This window comes from Saccopteryx bilineata, chromosome 5 (genome assembly GCF_036850765.1).
Source record: "Saccopteryx bilineata isolate mSacBil1 chromosome 5, mSacBil1_pri_phased_curated, whole genome shotgun sequence".
Lineage (NCBI taxonomy): Eukaryota > Metazoa > Chordata > Mammalia > Chiroptera > Emballonuridae > Saccopteryx > Saccopteryx bilineata.
In genome coordinates this window covers 261,895,215-261,916,017 of record NC_089494.1, presented here as the reverse complement: position 1 = coordinate 261,916,017, position 20,803 = coordinate 261,895,215, and the positions used below count along the sequence as shown (strand labels likewise).

General features: G+C 56.0%; 1 protein-coding gene across 1 annotated transcript in view; it reads left to right on the top strand.

The window, feature by feature from the left end:
- The window catches only part of C5H4orf50 (chromosome 5 C4orf50 homolog), a 60,222-nt gene that overhangs the window by 24,582 nt on the left and 14,837 nt on the right, over nucleotides 1-20,803 (top strand). Inside the window, exons 7-10 of the mRNA XM_066233104.1 lie at nucleotides 648-775; nucleotides 1,604-4,042; nucleotides 13,696-13,869; nucleotides 17,308-17,364. Of these exons, the coding sequence (XP_066089201.1) occupies nucleotides 648-775; nucleotides 1,604-4,042; nucleotides 13,696-13,869; nucleotides 17,308-17,364 (2,798 nt within the window). The remainder of the gene's footprint in view (nucleotides 1-647; nucleotides 776-1,603; nucleotides 4,043-13,695; nucleotides 13,870-17,307; nucleotides 17,365-20,803) is intronic.

The window sequence follows — 20,803 nt, the reverse complement described above, 5'->3', positions numbered from 1 at the left end:
GGAGCCTATGTCTCTGATGGCAGTCTTGGCCACAGCTCCCAGGGTCCTTGCTGCAGAAGCCACTGCCCCCAGGAGCCCCACAGCCACGTGTCCGTCTGGGTGTCTGTACTCGCTCACCGTCCTCTGAGGCCTGTGCGGCGTCCAGACGAGGCTCACTCCACCTGTTGGTGCCGCTCACCAGCACGCTGGCTGCCCCTGTCCCACTCTGGGGAGCCGAGCCGACAGGTCCAACAGGGTCAGACTTGTCCTTGGAGACGGGCACAGTGTCTGTCTGGCAGGGAATCCCAGGAGTTAGCCCCTTTGTCCATGCACTGGGGCCTGGGGTGGGGATGACGACCCCGTGTGGCCCATGAGGACACCTGGGGAGAGAGTGGTGTCTTGGGCTTTGTCATCTGCGTGAGTTCTGGGGTCAGAAGAAGCAGCTTCCAGACCCAGGGCCGCTGCTCAGCAGGACAGTGGTTTACCACCGCCGAGCCTCAGTTTGCTCACCAGACGGGTGATGGTGACCATCAGGCCTCCTTCGGGGACTTGCAGGCCGTGAGTCAGCGGGCAGGGCCCTCATCCCTGATAACAAGGGGCAGGGCCCTGAGCGGCAATCCTGGGGGAGCTCCTAGGAGGGTGACACTCAGGGTCCTGTCCCCTCCCAGGCCAGCCCGCCGTGGGGCCCTGTACCTGGGGCAGCGCCGGGGCTGGACGAGGCCCCCCTGCGTTGGTGCCAGGCCTGGAGACCACGGCCGGATTTCTGAGAGACCTGGCGGGACCTGACTATGCACAGGTAAGACCGTAGACTTTCTGTGTGCCTGGGGGGCCGCTGGGTCTGATCAGCCCCCACGCGGGAGGTGGCAGAAGCAGGTGAAGGCACTCTGGGCTTAGAACATTCTGGAAGTGGTTGAGAGGGAGATTTGAGGAGATGGAACGAAAGGCCCTGAGACCTGACTGGAGACTGGGCAGAAAGGGACCCCAGCTGTGCGCCCGGGGCCTAGTGGCCGCCAGATCATGCTTCGTCCCACAGACCCTCCCGACCAGGCACTCGCGAGGCAGGAGCCACCACCCCGTGCTGGGGAGGAGGGACTGGGGACTCCAGGAGGGGTGGTCATCCCCAGGGTCACACAGCCCGGGAGCTGGACCCAAGCGCTGTCTCTGCAGCCCACGCTGTCTCTGTCAATGCTAACTTTTCCATTGGGAAAGCCCCACATGGCCCGTGGCTGCCGTCCTGGACAGTGCGGGCGATAGGGGAGTTTCACCCTCCACACATGGATGTGCAGTGAGGGAGGGTGGAGGGTGTGCGCAGGAAATAAGGTCGGTCAGTGGACAGAAAAGGGTGACAGTGGTCGGGAGGCCTTTCTGAGGCAGTAACATTTGAGTTGAGATGTGAATGGAGTGAGAGGCTGAGCCAGAAGGGGATCTGGGGGAAGGACATTCTGGGCAGAGGGAAGAGCAGGTGCAAAGGCCCCGGGGTAGTAACAGAGTGGACATGTTAGGAAGGCCTGTGTGGCTGGGTAAGGAAGCACAGAGAACATCAAAAGATAGGGTCAGAGAGGAGGGGAGGGGACCAATGGCAGAAGGGGCTGTCTCACACCTTATTCTCTCTTCTCGTCCCCAGCCTGCTCCGACTGAGCCCAGCTTGCATGAACAGGCCCTCCTCCTCGTCTGTGGCTGCCCCTCGGGACTCCTCCCCACAGAGCTGGCCTGGATGTCAGGGCAGAGGCTGCCAGCTGCCCTGGCCCAGGAATCTTTCCTCCTGGTGCAGACGTCCACACTCCCTCCCTGGGGATCCGCCGGGGACCCCACTGCCCTGCTGCTCCCAGAGGCCTCCGCAGAAGAACTCTACCTCCAGCGGGGGCTGGACGCCAGGCCCCTGCCTGCCCCCAGAGCCTTTGGAAAGCCCTGCGGGGACCGTCCCCAGACGAGGAGCTGCGGCCCCTCTCTGTGCCAGGAGTGTCCCCCACTGTCACACCAGAGATCTCCTGGGACAGGGCCCACAGATCTAAACGACCCTTGGAAGGAGGGCGGAGGGACCCCAGAGTGGAGACCCGAGGACTGGGGCGCGAGGAGGACTTGGGGCAGGAAGGAGGGAGACCTCGGTGACCGGTACCAGCGACGCGAGGAAAGCCACGAGAGGCTGGGCTTGGAGGACGGTGCTGGTGCCCTTGAAGGCCCGCAGAGCCAACATCGGGCCTCAGAGCCCCGGGCCACTGCCTCCTGCCCTTGGCCCAGGCAGGAGCCCTTCCTGCCTCTTCTGCAGGGGGCGGCCTCAGTGTCCATGGAGGGCCCCAAGTCCCTGAGCAGCAGGAGGCAGGTGGAAGAGCACGTCTGGGGCCTCCTGGGAAGGCTTCCCTCGGTGGACGAGGAATGGGAGCCTCCTGGTGCCGAAGGGCCATCTCCAGCCGGCGGTCAGCTCCTCGCAGAGCAGGACAGAGCCACGGGGAGAGTCCGGGGCGAGGAGGAACGCCACATGCGGGCTGGACACGCTCTGCTTCCGCTCAAGGAGAACCCTGGGCGGGAAGGGCAAGGAGAGGAGGAGGCGGCAGTGTGTCTGGACGGGTCCAGCCTGGGCCACAGCAAGGTCCTGGGGGAGCCCGTCTGCAAGGAACGGGAGGCCAAGGAAACGCTGTTCTCGGTGGAAAAGGGAGGTTTGCCACTGCCTGCCAGGTTAGCCGTGTCACCCGAGGAAGCCAAGCCCACCAGTCCCCCGAGGGCTCCTCGCCAAGGACCTGAGGCGTCTGTGCTCACCATAGACGCCTTTGCAGAGGGGATGGAGGTTTGCTTCCGGCACCTCTCCACCCTGGAGCTTGGGAGTGGGGGTCGCAGGCAGGAGGCTTCCGCATTGGCTGGAGAGGACGGGAGCCTGGCCGGGAGGTGGCCCAGTGACCAGGGGCCCGCTGACCCTCGGCAGGTCTGGGCAGACCAGGGTTTGCATACACGTCCTGCAGAGGAAGCAGACCCTAAGGAGAGTCGTGAGGGCATTAAGCCAGGAGAGACTGAGGTGCCCGGCCACGTTCTTCCAGGGACGGGGCCTGATTCAGAGGACCTGCTCCCGGGCCCAGAGAGGCCCCCCGAGCGGGGCCAGGACCTCTGCCAGCCATCAAGAGCCCTGGAGAGAGCCAGGAGCCTGTTCCATCAGCTCATTTCTGCCCTGAAGAAGGAGAGAAGCAAAGTTTTACATGACAACATCCGACTCCAGAGGGACCACACGAGGTGCCATCACCAGCTCCGTGTCCTGCAGGCGGAGAGGGAGAGACACGTGGCCAGGATAGCTGCCCTCGAGCGGGACAACGGGGTGCTGCTGGGAGACGTCTCCCACTTACAGGGGGAACTGGCCCAGTATCGGCAGGCGGTCTCCGACCTGGAAGACTGCAACGGGAAGAGCTACGGCAGGATTTCCGAGCTGGAAACGGAGAACGAGAGTCTGAAACGGCGCCTGGGCCAGCTTCAGAGAGCCAAGTCCCAGAGCGCCAGGCAATTCCAAGGCGCCCTGGAGGACACGGCCCGGGAGAACCGGGAGCTCAGCGCGCTGATTTCGGAGCTCGGGGTCAGTTACAAGGAGCTGATCAAGGACGTGGTGCTGGGGATAGAAGACATGATCCGGGCTCTGAGGGGGGAGAACGCCCACCTCCTGCGCAGGGTCCGCGTCCTGGAGAGGGAGGTCGCCTCGGGGCTGAGCGCCGATGCGGGACGTTTGGGGGCGGCCGAGGAGCGCCCCCGGGGGAAAAGCAAGGTGGACGCTGTGGAAAGGGCCGTGCAGGTGACCCAGCCTTCAGAGCAGCTGCCTGCAGGGGCCCACGAGGGGCCGTTCTTGGAACAGAAAGAGGGTCCGGCTGCAGGGGGCCTGGGACCTTCCGCAGGCACAGAGAGGTCCAGGGGCGGAGCTGGGTCCGCCGCCCCATCGCCGGCCGGGAGAGGAGCGGATGGATCCAGTGCTCCGCAAGGAAGCCCAGACGGAACCGGGATGAAGGAGGCACGTCTGGGAAAGGAGGAGGAAAGACCGGGGCGCTCTGCTGACCGCGGGCCGGCTCTGCGGACCCTGAGCAACGGCCCCCAGGTAGGTCACTCTGTGTGGCGGCTTCTTCCTCCGCTTGCTAACTCTCCGGACCGCTGACCAGCCCCTTTTATTCATGTACTTCTCCTCCAGCAGCCCTGCGAGGGTTCCACAGTCACCACCTCCATTTATCAGATGAGAAGGCAGAGACCCAGAGACGTGCAGTGACCTGCCCAAGGTCACGCAGCTAGGAGCGGGTGTCCCTGGGACTGGCACCGCATGGGCCAGGCTGGGCTGAACAGCGCCCTCTCCCTGGGCTGTTCGGGGTGCTGTCTGGTGGAACCCCGGGGGGGGGGGTGTTCACACTTTGAAGGCGGAGCTTGTATGCTCAGGTCCCATAATCTCTCAGTAGCCCAAGTTGTTACTTCTGCACATTGTGACCTGAACGACGCTGTGGAAAGCTCCGTGGGCCTCAGAACTGGATCAGACAGAGCTCGGACCCAGATCTGCACTTACGACACCCGTGACTCTGAGCCAAGATAACGGACTTCTGAGTCATTTCCCCCATGGGTGGACAGCTTTGATTTTCAGGACTCCTAGGATGGAAAGCTTAGGATACTCTGATGGTGGTCTTGGGTGTCTGTGAGATAGTGTTGAGATCTTTGTGCTCAGTCGTATTAATCTTCTGTATCTGTCTCTCTCTCCTCTCAACCCCCTTTCCCTTTCCTTCTTTCCTCCCTGTTCCCTCCCTCCCTCCTTATCAGCCTCCTCCTCCTCTTCCTCTTCCTTCTCTCTCAGCAATTTTATCGATCATTTCGGTTTTGTTGATTTTCTTCATTGAATATCTGTGTTTTGTTTCACTGGTTTCTGCTTATGTCTTCATTATTTTCTCCTTCTACTTTCTTTTGGTTTAATGGGCCGTTCTTTCCCTCACTTCCTGTGCTGAAAGCGTAAATCACTGAGTTTTGAACTCTTGTTATGTAACCTATGCCTTTCCCTCTAAACATGTTCCAGCTGCACCCCACGCACGTCCATATGTTGTACTTTCTAGGTTGGCTCAGTTCAAAGTAGCTTCAACCTTGTACTGTGGTTTCTTCCTTGACCCACTGGTTACTTAGAAGCATGATACTGAACTTCCAAGCACCTGCGGAATGTTTCAGTTATGTTTCTGTTACTGATTTCTAGTTTCCTTTCACTGTTGTCAGAAAACATACACTGTATCATCTCATTCTTTTAACATTCAGTTGAGATTTGTTTTACTGACCAGGTGATGACCTATTTTGTAAGTTATCCTCCATGCTCTGTAGAGGATGAATATTTCGTAGGTGTTAGTCCAGGCTGGTTGATTGTGCTAATCACATCTTCTATATCTTTACTGGTGTGTGGCCTGTTGGTTTTCCCGTTTACTCAGATACCCTTTGAGCTCTCCAACTCTGATTGTGCATTTGTGTATTTCTTCTTCTTTGTTTGTGACAGAGACAGAGGGGGACAGATAGGGATGGACAGACAGGAAGGGAGAGAAATGAGAAGCATCAGTTCTTCATTATGGCACTCTAGTTGTTCATTGATTGCTTTCTCATGTGCCTTGACCAGGGGGCTACAGCAAACGGTCAAGAGTGACCCCTTGCTCAAGCGAGCATCCTTGGGCTTAAGCTGGTGAGCCTTGCTCAAACCAGATGAGCCCGTGCTCAAACTGGCAACCTCAGGGCCTCGAACCTGGGTCCTCCGCATCCCAGTCCGACGCTCTATCCACTGTGTCACTGCCGGTCAGGCTGTGTATTTCTTCTTTAAGTTATATTATTATAGTTTCGATTCATAGTGTTGTATCAGAACAGCAAGGAACAGATTTTTTTGCCACACATTTAAGTAGCCAAATTAAGGAGTCTTTATTTTAAAGCAGACAACCGCACGGAGACCTAAGTCATTTCAAATCATTGCGGCCCCGAACATAGTTTGGGGCTAGCTTTTAAAGACAAAACTACATACTGACTGAGGAATGGGGACCAGAGGAAGCAGAGCAGAAAAACAAAGCAGTGAAACTGTTGTGAAGTGACCAGCGAGTTCCAAAGAGACACCAGAGTGAAAGAAGAATTTTGAGGAGTTTATTACTAAAAGCCGGCGTCAGCATGGATCTTAACACAGACTCAAATCATGCTGCCATGAACAAGCTCAGGGGTTTGCTTTTAAAGGCGAAAACCACACTTTTGGGCAGAGGGTGGGAGTGGGGAAAAGCAGGATCCAGACACCTAGCTAAGCAGATTACAGAAGCGAAACAGGCTGGTTAAGCTAAGGTTATCTTTAGAACAATCTTGGCTGTGTGGTCCGAATTTCTCAACAGTCCGCTGCAGGCCCCCTAACGTCGGCATTCTTGCAGACTGTTGAGCCTGCATAATAACTTCCCTAAAACGCACAAAAATAGTAAAACGCTGAGGCTAAGGAGCCTTGTTTCATTACAGAGTAGATGTCTAAGCTAGTCCTGGGTAGCTTACAGTGCAAAAGGGGTTACACGTTGGGTCCCTTATAACAAAACAAGCTCCCTCACGATGTTTATCTGTAAGATGAGTGCAGGGAGAAACGACCCAGGGACATCTGCAACCTTGCGGAACTATCCGAGGCCACAGCCTGGGAAACCGGCCTCAAGGCCAGCGGAAGGGAGACTTTTTAGAAAAAAGTTAAGTTCTGCTAAAAGTCTCTTTGTTTTAGAGAAAGTAAGTTCTGCCAGAAATCACTCATGCGAAGAGCCTTTCTTTTCTAGATTTCAATAGACTTTTGAAATTATGAGGTAACGTACAAGTTTAGGACTATTATGTATTCCTGCCAAATCAACTCTTTTATCATGATGAAATGTCTTTCATTACCTCTCGCACTTCTTGTCCTAAAGTCTATTTTGTCTGATACTAAAGTAGCCACATCAGTTTCTTTTCATTATAACATGTTTTTTCCCTTATAACTCTATGTATAATAATATGTATTTTTAAGTATTTTTGTGGTAAACAATGAAAAACCATGGTACACAGGGTTCTCGTACCATCCATCTCTTTGCCCGCAACCTATCTGTATCTTTACGTTTAAAGTGTGTTTCTTAGCAACAGCATATATGTAAGATGCAACTGGGCTTATGCCTACCTCCTGGCCATTGGTTCTGCTTGCCTTATCTCTTCTGTTCACTTTTATTGCTCCTTTCCTGACTTAGTTTTGTTATTAATAAAATAGTTTCTATCGTTCCTTTTTATTCTGTCAGCTTGTTTTAGTGTACAGTTAGATATCATTCTTTATTTTTATTTTATTTTATTTTAAACTGAGAAGAGGGGAGATAGAGAGGCAGACTTTCACATGTGCCCTAACCAGAATCCCCCCGGTGACCCCCATCTGGGGCCAATGCTTGAATCAGCTGAGCTATTTCTAGCACCTGAGGCTGACATGTTCAGACCAACCGAGCTATTCTCAGCACCTGGAGCTAATGTTTGAACCAGTCGAGCCACTGGCTACAGGAGGAGAAGAGGGAGAGAAGCTGATGGTTGTTTCTCTGTGCCCTGACCTGGGATTGAATCCAGGGTGTCCATACACCAGGCCGACACTCTATCCACTGAGCAAACTGGCCAAGAGCTCTAGATATTATTGTTTAGATGGTTAGCCTGCAAATTCCAAAATATATCTCTTAATTATTAAACTTTATCTTCCATTATTACTTGGACCACATTGTGAGTAATGCAAGCATCTTTTAATTTTTATTTATTTGTTTCAGAGACAGAGCGAGAGTCAGAGAGAGGGACAGACAGGGACAGACAGACAGGAACGGAAAGAGATGAGAAGCATCAATCATCAGTTGTTCGTTGCAACACCTTAGTTGTTCATTGATTGCTTTCTCATATGTGCCTTGACCGTGGGCCTTCAGCAGACCAAGTAACCCCTTGCTCGAGTCAGCGACCTTGGGTCCAAGCTGGTGAGCTTTTTGCTCAAGCCAGATGAGCCCGCGCTCAAGCTGGCGACCTCGGGGTCTCGAACCTGGGTCCTTCCGCATCCCAGTCCGACGCTCTATCCACTGCGCCACCGCCTGGTCAGGCTGCAAGCATCTTTTAATAGTTTAACTCCATTTCTTCTCTTCTTTTTATTATTTTGTCCTAGAATTTACTTCTATGGACACTAAATCTTAGAAGGCATTGCTATTGTTTTGAACAATCAATTACCTTTTATATTTATCGGCATCTCTGAATGCTCCCATGCTGTTCATTCTCTCTCCTCCCCCTGCTGAGAGAACTCTCTTATTCTCATAGTGGGGGACTGCTGGTGATACATCCACTCATATTTCTTCGTATGAAAACAATTTCCCCCTCTACTTTTTAAAGTATTTTTTCCCCTTTAATTTGGCATTTGAGGCAGGCAAGTACTTCCCCCTCTTGCAGCCTTTGAAAGAGCTCATTCCGTTGTGTTCTGGCAAATGGCTTGAATTTATGATTACATTTTATTTGTTTGTATTCCTGAAGGAAACAACTTGTTTCATCTCTGACTACGTCTAAGATTTCCTTTCTCTCTTTGGGTTAAGGCACTTTGACTCTGTGATAGGCCTGATTGGTTTTATTTGTGTGGTGTTTTTGTTTTTTTCTGAGCTTCTTGAAATGATAGATTCATGTCTTTGGTCAGATCTGGAAAGTTCTTGGCTGTTATTTTTTTAAACATTTTGTTTCGTTCTATTTTTCACTCTTCTTCTAAAAATCCAGACTGTTGGAGTGCATCCCATATCTTTGTAACTATTCTCTCTCTCCCTCTCTCTTGTGTGTTGATATGAATTTTTTCTATTGACCGGTCTTTTAGTTTACTCATCCTGTGTGGTACTGTGTCTTACCTTCTGATAAGTCCTTTCGATGAGTTCTTAGTTGCATTTTACAATGCTAGAGCATCCAATTTATCCCTTATAGGAAAAATTCTGAATCTTAGTTGAAATACTTCAGCTTTTCATCCATTTTGTCCATGTTTCCAAAAATATATATACCTTGTCAGAGTTATTTTGAAGGTCTTGTCTGCTGACTCTAATATCTGGATCACCTCTGGGTCTGTTTCTATTGACTATTTTATTTCTTGGTTAAGTCCAATGTTCCTGCTTCTTAACATTGTATAGTAATTTTTTAAATTCATGTTGGACATTTTGTACGACATGTGGTAGAGATTCCCGGTCTTCCCCTGCAGAGCACTGAGCGGGCTTTGTCCCGACAGGGAGCGGGATGCTCAGCAGACCATGTTCCTGGGCAGGTGCGCTGCCGTTCTGCCCTCAGTCCCGGGGCTTGACTTCGCTCCTGAGGTGGTGTGGTCCTCGTCCCGAGGGCTTGGCCTTTCAGCGCTATCGGGCAAGTTTCCAGAACATTCTCCAAGGACTCTCCACTTTGGCATGACCATCTTCACATCAGTGTGTGACTTCTGACGTCTCTTTAGCAACCGACCTCCCAGCTGCTGCTGCTCTGTGTGAGGCCTCAGAGCCTGGCACCGTGCTGCCCAGCTTGTGACTCCGCCAAGGACCCAAGTGGTGTGTCTAGGAGGGTGTCTGGCTTTCTTCTCTGCAGCTTTCTTCTCTCTGGCATTTGGTCCCACTGAGCCCAGTGCTCAGAGCATCCCTGAACGCCAGTCTGATCCTCCCACCGAGCAGGACTGCCATGTTCAGCTCTGGACAGTGTTCCAGAGAGAAATCCAGGGGGACTGTGAGGCTCCCTTGCTGTGTCTCCTTTCTCTCGAGAACCCTCCGAGCCCTGCGTGGTGTGACACTCAGTGCCCACAGAGGATTGCTTTTCTGTGTTTCCCCTGGATGTGCTCGTGGTCCAGCCCCAGCGTGTCAGACCGGGTGGGGACCGGAACTCTGAGAGGCGACTGGCAGCCTGAGAGGAGTTTCCAGGTTCGAAAAGCACAGCAGATGGAGAGCATTCCAGGCACAGGAGGGGCAGACGGCCAGGCCCCGAGACAGGCACGAGCCTGGATCGTTGAAAACCGGAAGGTCGCTGGCATGGCCGGAGCACGGTGGGCAAGGGCGGGAGGCGTGGTGTGTGGTGAGGTCGGGACAGCTGTCCCGCAACAGAGCCCAGTGGGCCTGGTTCTGCTCGCTTCTGCGCACATTGAGACGCCTTGGGAGGGCTTCCGGTTGGAGAACAGCACAAATCAGTGCCTGTTGTAAAAAGATCTCCGTCCGCTGTGAGGAAAAGGGGCAGGCCGGTGGGCGCAGGGAGCGCAGGCGGAGGGTTGGCACTTGACCACCAGGAGGCGACGCAGAGCAGAGGAATTGGGCCTTAAGAGAGGAAGGGATTCCAGACAAAAGCTAGAGTTGAAATCAACTGGATTTGTTGATGGACAAGAGGCAGAAGGTGAAGAGAGCGCCCCCTTTGCCTCATCCTCAGTCGCAGACCTGGTCATGACTTTGTTTGGCTTTAAAACTCTCTGCGTCTTCGTCTTCCCGTTGCACTGGGGACGACATTCCACTTCCCTCCAGGGAGTTAGACTCTGCCCCGCCCCCAGGAACCAGCTCTCGCATGTTGCACCCCCTATGTGTCCCCCGCCTTGCACGCACCTGCACCCTTGCCCTGCCCTGCCCCTCCCCCAACCCAGCTCTTCCTCGAGGTCCCCTCTTAAGGCATCTCCTCCCTGTCCCTTGTGGTGGGCTCAACGCGGGGGTGGCTCATGTGTCTGTCCTCCCAGCTCTGTGTTGTGGAGCCATTTTGGAAGCTTGCAGCCAGCCACGTAGGAGTATTTATATCTCAGAAATTGCCAACTGCTACAAATTCCTGTGTTCCCCCTTCCACGCAGAGAATGGTGGTCACACGTTTGCCACCACACCCCTGGGTATCAATAGCACTGTGGCTTTAGTGCTTCCTTTAGGCCCTTGCAGCCTCCTGGCTTCCCCTCATCACGCTGTGCTGAGGGGCCTGCTTCTATACCAGTGTCTCCCCCCAAGCAGAGCCCCCCCAGACACAGCCCCCCAGACAGAGCCCCCCAGACACAACCCCCCCAGACACAGCCCCCCAGACAGAGCCCCCTAGACACAGCCCCCCCAGACACAGCCCCCTCAGACACAGCCCCCCAGACAGAGCCCCCCAGACACAGCCCCCCCAGACACAGCCCCCCAGACACAGCCCCCTGCCGGACAGAGCCCCCCAGACACAGCCCCCCCAGACACAGCCCCCCAGACACAGCCCCCCCAGACACAGCCCCCCAGACACAGCCCCCCAGACACAGCCCCCTCAGACACAGCCCCCCAGACACAGCCCCCCAGACACAGCCCCCTGCCAGACAGAGCCCCCCACCAGACAGAGCCCCCGCACCAGACAGAACCCCCCGCTGGACAGAAACCCCCAGACAGATCCCCCCACCAGACAGAGCCCCCTGCCAGACAGAACCTCCTGCCGGACAGAGCCCACCGCTGGACAGAGCCCCCAGACAGAGCCCCCCCAGACAGAGCCCCCCCCAGACAGAGCCCCTTGCCGGACAGAGCCCCCTGCTGGACAGAGCCCCCCCAGACAGATCCCCCTGCCAGACAGAGCCCCCCCCAGACAGAGCCCCCCCAGACAGAGCCCCCCGCTGGACAGAGCCCCCTGCCGGACAGAGCCCCCCCAGACAGAGCCCCTGCGGGTGCACGTCCTGCTTGTGGCCGGGGCACGGGCACATAATGTCTGCCAGGGAGCAGGTGGGTCATGGGGCCATCATTCCCAAGGGCTGCTGTGTGGCGTGGTCCCTGTGTGACAGGCAGGGCCCGCCCTCATACCACCCTTCCCTCCCCCGGCATGTGCCGTGGGCTCTCTCTTAGGACCGCTGGGGCAGAGCCCTTGTCCACGCCATTGCGGGGAGGGGAGGGAGGCCACCTAAATCCCCAGAAATGCCAAGTTGTTTTGCAGGCCTCAGAGCTGGGTTTCATGGAGCCATTCGGGGTGCCCATCTGCTCGCAACAGGGCCCAGCCTGTGCCTCTCAGGCCCAATCTGTAGATTTCCATTAATTCATTAAGAGAAATCACGTTCTGTGCTGTGTTCCTTGCTCCCGAGGGAGACACCCTTGAGCCCCCAAGTCCGGTGGATGCGGCCCTTCCGCCCTCCTCAGCCGCTCTCTCCTCTCTGGACAGAGTAGCTCGAGCTGCCTGCTGCCCATTCTGACCTGGGGTAGGAGCATGTGGAAGAGACATCACCATGGGCCTGACATGCCCGGGTGGCTGCTTGCAGGGAGGGGTCGACCGCAGCAACGAGGGGGGGGCGTTGTGGAGGTTCTCGGAGCCCCTGGGCCCCCGCAGCGGGACGTCTGTCGTCAGCAGCCCCCTCCTCCTTGAGGAGGCAGGTCTCAGCGGTTCCAGTCGGGGGCTCGGAGGTGCTCCCGGGCCCAGCCGCTCCCCCTCGGAGGGTCTCAGGGAGAGAGTCAGAGGCGCGTCGGGCATTCCTGTGCCGGGGCCCAGCGTGAGCAGCGAACTGTGAGGGTGGCCTGAACATCCCCGTGCACACGGTGCTGCGGGCGCACCAGCAGCCCTCTGTCAGCGTTGGCCAGTGGCATGGAAACAACGCCCCTGGCTGGTGTCCAGGGAGACAAGACACCAAAGAGATGTATTTTGTGTGGATGTTATACTGTATAGAAACACAGATACGTGGGTGTGCCTGTATGGATATGCACGCCTAGGTGTCTGTATGTGTGTTAGGTAAAAAATAAATATGTTGGCCCTGGCTGGTTGGCTCAATGTATAGAGTCTTGGCCCAGCGTGAGGAGGTCCCGGGTTCGATTCCTGATCAGGGCACACAGGGGAAGCGACCATCTGCTTCTCTACTCCTTCCCCTTCTCTTTCTCTCTCCCTCTCCTGCAGCCATGGCTCAGTTGTTTCGAGTGCATTGGCCCCAGGAGCTGAGGATGGCTCTGTGGAGCCTTCACCTCAGGCACTAAAAATAGCTCAGTTGTGAGCATGGTCCCAGATGGACAGGGCATCAGCCCCAGGCAGGGGTGGTTGCCATGTGGATCCTGGTCAGGGCACATGGGGGATTCTGTCTATCTCCACTCCTCTCACTTGGAAAAGAAGAAAAAAATACAAATTAAAAAAAAAAGTAGACTCCAGAGCACCTGGGAGCAGCAGCAACCCGGTCACTGAACCTCACTTCCCACGGCCTCTCAGTCTCACTACCCCCACCCTCCCCGAATCCTGACTGACGCCCCCGTTAGAGCCGTTCGTGCTGGACCCGCAGGTGTGAGAGGCTGCGTTGCGCCGATGCGAGACGACAGTTCTCCGGTTTTGTAGAACGACGCCGTGAAGCTTCTCTGTACGAAGCATCTCCTACCTGGGTTTCGGCACTGAATGCCGCTCTTCCGACGGTGTTTCAGCAGAACAGTGACTGGCATCTCTCGAAACAGACTGTGCCTATTTCACCTGTTTTTGAAAATGACGTGAAAAGAAGTTTTTTGAAAATAACATGTTAGGATGTTATTCTGTGGTTCCCTGGACCACCCACCTCCCACATCCCCCCTCAGGAAACCCCACACTGGCCACACACATGTATGAGCACGCGTGTAAACGCATGGTGGCAGGAGGGGAAGGACATGGATAGGTAATAACGAAGATTACACCGGCGCGTAGGATTTCGACTGATTTCTCCTCATTTTCTCAGAGTTTTTAACCGTGAGGAAAATGTAAGCAGGAAAAAGAAAGATGCATTTGCCAAGGTGAGTTACTTGCAAGGTTACCCCGAGGATTTCATTCGGGTCTGTGACTCCGCAGCTCCGGGACCCGGAGGCTGAGTCTTCGGAGGAGGACCTGAGGCTGCGCGTCCGGCAGCTCCGCCACCAGGTGCTGACCCTGCAGTGCCAGCTCAGGGACCAGGCCTCCGCGGGCCGGGAGCTGCAGGCCGCGCGGGACGAGGCCCTCCGCCTCCGGGACCAGCTCAAGGGCAAGGTAGGCCGGGCGGGGCTTCCTGCCATAAACCCTAAACCAGTGGTCCCCTCTCCAGGAAGTTTTTTTTTTTTTTTTTTTTTTGTATTTTTCTGAAGCTGGAAACGGGGAGAGACAGTCAGACAGACTCCCGCATGCGCCCGACCGGGATCCACCCGGCACGCCCACCAGGGGCGACGCTCTGCCCACCAGGGGGCGATGCTCTGCCCATCCTGGGCGTCGCCATGTTGTGACCAGAGCCACTCTAGCGCCTGGGGCAGAGGCCACAGAGCCATCCCCAGCGCCCGGGCCATCTTTGCTCCAATGGAGCCTTGGCTGCGGGAGGGGAAGAGAGAGACAGAGAGGGAAAGCGCAGCGGAGGGGTGGAGAAGCAAATGGGCGCTTCTCCTATGTGCCCTGGCCGGGAATCGAACCCGGGTCCCCGCACGCCAGGCCGACGCTCTACCGCTGAGCCAACCGGCCAGGGCCATCTCCAGGAAGTTTTGAGAACAGAAACAGGAGTCGTGTATGAGCTCCCTGGCCATTCCCAGCAAGTGGTTAGTATTTATTAGATTTCTAAAGCACGGGGCGGTGACAAAGGAGAACAAATCCATCCAGCTAAGCTGTTAAATCTAAAAAAGAATAACACAGCTACAGCCGGTTGCCCAATGGATAGAGTCTTCCTGGAGCATTGGGGTTGGTGGCTCGATCCTGAGGGTGCCCGCTCGACTCCAAAGTCGTCAGTTCGAGCCCCAATCAGGGCTTGATCCTGAGGGTGCCCGCTCGACCCCAAAGTCATCAGTTCAAGCCCCAATCAGGGCTTGATCCTGAGGGCGCCAGCTTGACCCCGGGAATGCCGATGAGTTGATGCTTCTCTCTCTCTCTTTTCTTCCTTTCCTCGCTCTCAAATGTACATATATAAAATGAAAAGAATAATGCCTGTGGGTGTTTTTGTAGAAAGTCAAACAGTTTTTCAAATGTCACATAAATAGAAGTCCCTCCTCTGGAGGAGGGAGGTGAGTGTGATAGTGAAAGGCAAAGAGAGAACCTCGGACCTGCTCAGGGGTGGTGGGGGCGCGAGCCTCCACGGTGATAACACGGCCCGGAGCCCGGTGCACAAACAGACACACACAGAGACACAGACACGTGCGCACACATGGGTGTGAGTGGAGCCCGGTGCACAGACACACACAGAGACACAGACATGTGCGCACACATGGGTGTGAGTTAAACCCAGACACCTGAAGGAAATGGTGGGTTGTATCCATTTCAGTATAATTGGTGTTAAATGGTGGTTATAAATACTACAATTTTGCAAAATGTTTCCATTGAGGGAAAACCAATGAAACATATGAGGCACCTAGCCGTATGGTTTTTTTTTTTTTTTTTTTTTTTTTACCACTGCCTGTAAATCTCATAATGATCTCAGATGTTTAAAACGTGCTTATTGGCGGCCTGTCATGCTTCTCTGGAGAAGTGTCTATTCAGACCGTTGATACATTGTGTCCTTGCCCTGCTGCTGCTGTTGAGGTGAACGAGTTTGTTGTATATTCTAGATACAGGCCCCTTATTAGGTGTCCGATGATGTGCAAACACTTTCTGTCCTTCCGTTGCCTTTTCATTTCCTTCTCATTCACGTTTTAACTGAAAATGGGCTGGTACACAATTCACAGTGACAGATTCATGCTGTTTCCTAAACTGAAGCAGAGAGATTTTTTTTTTTTTTTTTTTTCTGAAGCTGGAAACGGGGAGAGACAGTCAGACAGACTCCCGCATGCACCCGACCGGGATTCACCCGGCACGCCCACCAGGGGCGACGCTCTGCCCACCAGGGGGCGATGCTCTGCCCATCCTGGGCATCGCCATATTGCGACCAGAGCCACTCTAGCGCCTGAGGGAGAGGCCACAGAGCCATCCCCAGCGCCCGGGCCATCTTTGCTCCAATGGAGCCTTGGCTGCGGGAGGGGAAGAGAGAGACAGAGAGGAAAGCGCGGCGGAGGGGTGGAGAAGCAAATGGGCGCTTCTCCTGTGTGCCCTGGCTGGGAATCGAACCCGGGTCCTCCGCACGCTAGGCCGACGCTCTACCGCTGAGCCAACCGGCCAGGGCCCCGAGAGATATTTTTTTTAAAAGACTTTATTTTTATTGATTTTAGAGTCAGAGAGAGAGAGAGAGAGAGAGAGAGAGAAAAGGGAGGAGTGGGAGCCATCAACTCGTAGTAGTTGCTTCTCATATGTGTCTTGACCCGGCAAGCCCAGGGTTTCAAACTGGTGACCTCAGCGTTCCAGGTCGACGCTTTACCCGCTGCGCCACTGCAGGTCAGGCAGGAAGCGGAGAGGAGATTTAATCCGAGGCTGCAAACACTACTGAGCGCCCCCCCCCAGCACGAGACAGTCTGCCAGGAGCTGCCTTGCCCTCTGAGTATCTTCCAGAAGGAGTGCTGAAAGACGTGTAGACATGGTCACCGAAGCTCTGTTTGTAAAGCAAAGGAGCGGAAACAATATAAATTTTCATAAATATAAAATCGTTAAGTAAACGATGTTACAGCCGCGTGATGAAATACTATGCAAGATTTTAGAAGCAGGCAATCCACTTGTGTGGATATGAAAATAACACTACAATTTTAAATCACATGACGAAAACACAATGTAATACCTTCTGCACAGTGTAGTTTCCTGTGTGAACACACACACACACACGCACACATGTCCATTCTGACTATGGAGCGTGGGTTAGAGGTCAGAGGAGGTTAGGAGGAGAAGGACTTCCGGTCACGTGGCTCTCTTGTGCCTGCCGAGGGGACAAGGGGAGGGAGTGCTAACAGACACCCATCTTGTCACAGCCCGTGAGCTTGCGGGTCAGGCACTCAGCTGGGCAGTGGGCCAGGCTGGAAGGCCCACGGTGGCATCACCCCCGTGACTGGCTCCTCTGCCCCAGATGGTGATACTGGTTTACAGTCTTCGGATGTTGACTGCATACCGGACCCCATCCTAAGCACTTCACAGGAATCATTCACGAGGTCCTCGCTATGGTCACCACCCCTGGATGGGCGCTCATATCACCCTCAATTTCCAGATGAGGGAACTGAGGCAGAGAAAAGTGACTTGCACAAGGTCACAGTTCTAGGGAATGGCTGGGCCGGGATTAAGAACCAGGGTCTCGGGCTCAGGAAGCCGGAGGTTGAACATGGCACCCAGAGACTCTGTGTGGGGACTTGGGAAGGCTCTCTTCATGAAGGAAGGGGGGTGGAGCTGGCCCAGCAGAGTGCATTCTCCAGGGCTCAGAGCGTCCTTCCTCCCCAGTCCTGCCGAGCAGGTGGTGGAAAAGGCCCCTGTGCCCCTCAGAGTACTCCCATGGGAAAAGAGGGCACAAGAACCAACCCCTGAGAGCCCGGCGTTCCCGGGGAAGTACCGGGCTGTGCAACCAATGGCTCGGCCTCATCAGAAAACATTCTTCTCTTTCAGGTTGACGAACTTCAGAAAAAGCAGCATGAAGCCAATTTGGCTGTGACTCCTTTGAAGGTAATATATTTGTGCAATCAATAGAAAATGTCTCTTCTAGAAAAAAGTTCAGTATTTTCCCCATTATAGATATGATCTATCTCTGGTCTATAAAAGTACTAGAAAGAAGACAGAAAGAGATGAGAGTCACCCCCAAACCCCATTAGAATCTAGTGTTTTTGTGGGTTTTCTTCTCGTACATTTTACGCGTGTCTGAGATCCGACTCTGTCTGGATGTCTGGTCCTGCTTTCCTCACATGAGAGTGGGACCTAGGAGGACCGTCCTGTCCTCGCCAGCCCTGAAGCTGCTGCTCACCCCAGAGGATGAGCCACCAGACACCGCGGTTCACAAGCCACCGTCCCCTTGATGGGTGTCCTAGTCCCTTCCTTCCTCCCCCCCTCGCTCCCTCCCTCCCTCCCTCCCCCTCCCTCCCCCTCCTTCCCCCCTCGCTCCCTCCCTCCCTCCCCCTCCCTCCCCCCTCGCTCCCTCTCTCCCTCCCTCCCTCCCCCTCACTCCCTTCCTCCCTCCCTCCCTCCCCCCTCGCTCCCCCTCCTTCCCTCCCCCTCCCGCCCCCCTCGCTCCCTCCCTCCCTCCCCCCTCCCTCCCTTCCTCTCTCCCTCCCTCCCTCCCTCCCCCCTCGCTCCCTCCCTCCCTCCTCCCTCCCCCCTCACTCCCTCCCTCGCTCCCTCCCTCCCTCCCCCCTCACTCCCTCCCTCGCTCCCTCCCTCCCTCCTTCCCCCCGCTCCCTCGCTCCCTCCTTCCTTCCCCCCCTTGCTCCCTCGCTCCCTCCCTCGCTCCCCCCTCCTCCCCCCTCGCTCCCTCCCTCCCCCCTCCTCCCCCCACGCTCCCTCCTCCCTCCCCCCTCGCTCCCTCCCTCCCTCACTCCCTCCCTCCCTCCTCCCTCCCCCCTCGCTCCCTCCCTCGCTCCCTCCCTCCCTCCTTCCCCCCTCGCTCCCTCGCTCCCTCCCTCCCCCCCTCGCTCCCTCGCTCCCTCCCTCCCCCCCTCGCTCCCTCGCTCCCTCCCTCTCTCCCTCTCTCCCTCCCTCCCTCCCTCCCTCCCCCCTCGCTTCCTTTCCCTCCCTCCCTCCCTCCCTCCCCCTCGCTCCCTTCCTCCCTCCCTTCCTTCCCTGTCTCTTGCATTATTATATGTAAACACAATGAGGCACACCTTTTTTATTATTATTATTGGAATGGTTTCCCCACAAATCTAGACATTTCTTCAGGACAGTAAGGGCATTGCTGGCCCGCAGCGTCTGATAGGTCCTTTGCTAGTTGGGCATGTGGTTTGATTGCAATGACACATGTGGTTTCAGAAATGGCACCAGGACTTGGGAAGTGGACTTGGAGGGCTTGTCCTTTCTGTTCCCTGGGCGACGTGGACAGAGAGGGTCACTGGCCTGGGCTGGGAGCTGGGAGGACCTAATTAAGGCACTGGACTCCACTGACCTACTGAGTCCCCTCCCTGCGGGGGCCTCGGTGTCCTGAGCCGTTGAATCGGAAACGTGAGCGGCAGGCCCCTCTGTGCATGTCCCCCCAGGACCCAGGTCTGCTGAGCCTCGGTTTGCTCTGTGGGGTGAAGTGACCGTCATTCCCGCCAGATGGTCCTTCCGCTGGGCTGCACTCAGCCGTGCTGACGTGCCCCCGCCCCGGGGTTGTCCACGGGAGGGCGAGGGGAGCTCTGTGAAGCTCTCGGAGACGTGAGGCTCCTGCTGTGGACCATGTCCTGAAACAAGGAGCGTAATCCCTTGCGTGCTACCACGAGCTTCACACACAAAGTGAGATAAAAGTAAAGACCGTGGCGTCGGCTCCACGTCCTCCACGAGGCGAGGCCAGACCCCGAGGAGGCCAGACGGGATGGGACGGAGGAGCCACAGGGACCTGGTTCCCCACCCAGCTTCTCCTTAGGGGCAATGTTTCACCTCTCACAGCCTTAGTTTCCTTGACAAATGGGAATTGTGATTACCGAGCTGGCACGGGGATTCGGGGAGGACTGGTGCAACTGCCGTCTGTCCGTCTGTGGGATGCCCGCCATGTGCCAGGGGCTCTCCATGTACTGAGTTTTAAGTCCCACAGCGACACGTCAGGAAGGGGACATGAGCCCCACTGTGCAGATGGGAAAACTGAGGCTCAGAAAGATGCAGTGACTTGTCCATAGTCACACAGAGCAACTCAGGTGGAGCCAAGATTTGAACCCGGCTCTGTCTGATGTCCAGGGCTGGACCTTCCCGTCAGCCACACTGACTCTCTGTGAGGTAGGATTTGTGAAAAACCCATGAGAGCCATTGTCACCATCAGCGATGCCCTCTTTCTCAGGAGGAGTTGCACATAGTGGGTGCTCAACTGATATGGCTGGATGATGGAGCCCTGATGTTCTGGGCAGGGTGACCCAGGGGGCACGTGGAGCCCCGCCCGGCTGTGCTGGGGCCCTGCCCCCACGGCGGACGGATCATGTTCCTGTCCCTCCTGCCTGTCCTCATGGAGTGCCCAGGTACCACTGCCTGGAAACTGGCATACAAGTGGCCCCGAGCCTCTGGGACGGGCATGACCATCACCTCCTCTTCCACTGGAGAGGAGTATACTGGCAGGGCCACCCATGAGATGACAAGTCTGTCACCCTCTGTAGACATGTCATGTAGGAGGATCACTCACTCATGTCATTTATGCAACAAACCATCCCGAGGGCCACACAGTGCCCGGCAGTGACACAGTGACATTGCCGGGAACTCAGCCTTGACCTTGAGGGATGCCCAGGCTGTGTGGGAGACAGACCCACAAATACAAAATTAACTGCAGGGATAGAAGGAAGCCGGAAGCCGGAGCACAGAGGGGCCCCGAGCCCTGAGCATCGTGGAGGACTGCCCGGTGAGGCGACACCTTGGCTGGCCTCCGAACCGATCTGCGCAGGCTTTTCTGGGCTTGGGACATGTAGGAGCCACGAGGGAGAGGTGGGGAAGTTCCGGAGGTCGGCTGGGGGGATGGGCCAGTGTGGTTGCAACAACATCGAGGAGGAGGGTCACTGTGACGGGGCTGGAGGGGCGCAGGGGCCGGTCTGAGAGTCATTTATGCCTGGTGACAGTAATGGCTGGTGTCTTCTGAGGGCCTGCGTGGCTGGCCCTGTGTGTGTGTGCTCTGCCTGCACCGTCCCCTTTTGTCTTGGTGCCCTTAACAATGCCCATTGTACAGATGAGCAAGGCAAGGCGTGGAGGAGAGCCTGGTCACGTAGCGGGTCAGGAGTGGAGCCAAAACCCATGCCCTTGACCCACCCGAAGGGCAACCAGAAAGCACTGGGGGCCCAGGGAGGCGTGGCTTGTTTTCCATGCTGTCTGCAGCTTCCAGGCGGAGGGAGGGATTGCGGGGGGGGGGGGGGGGAGGGAGGGCCAGGCTGAGGCCGAGGCCGAGACAGTGCTGGGGGGTGCTGAGCAGGGAGCCGACGCCCCAGCCCCCCCGGGCGCCCTGCAC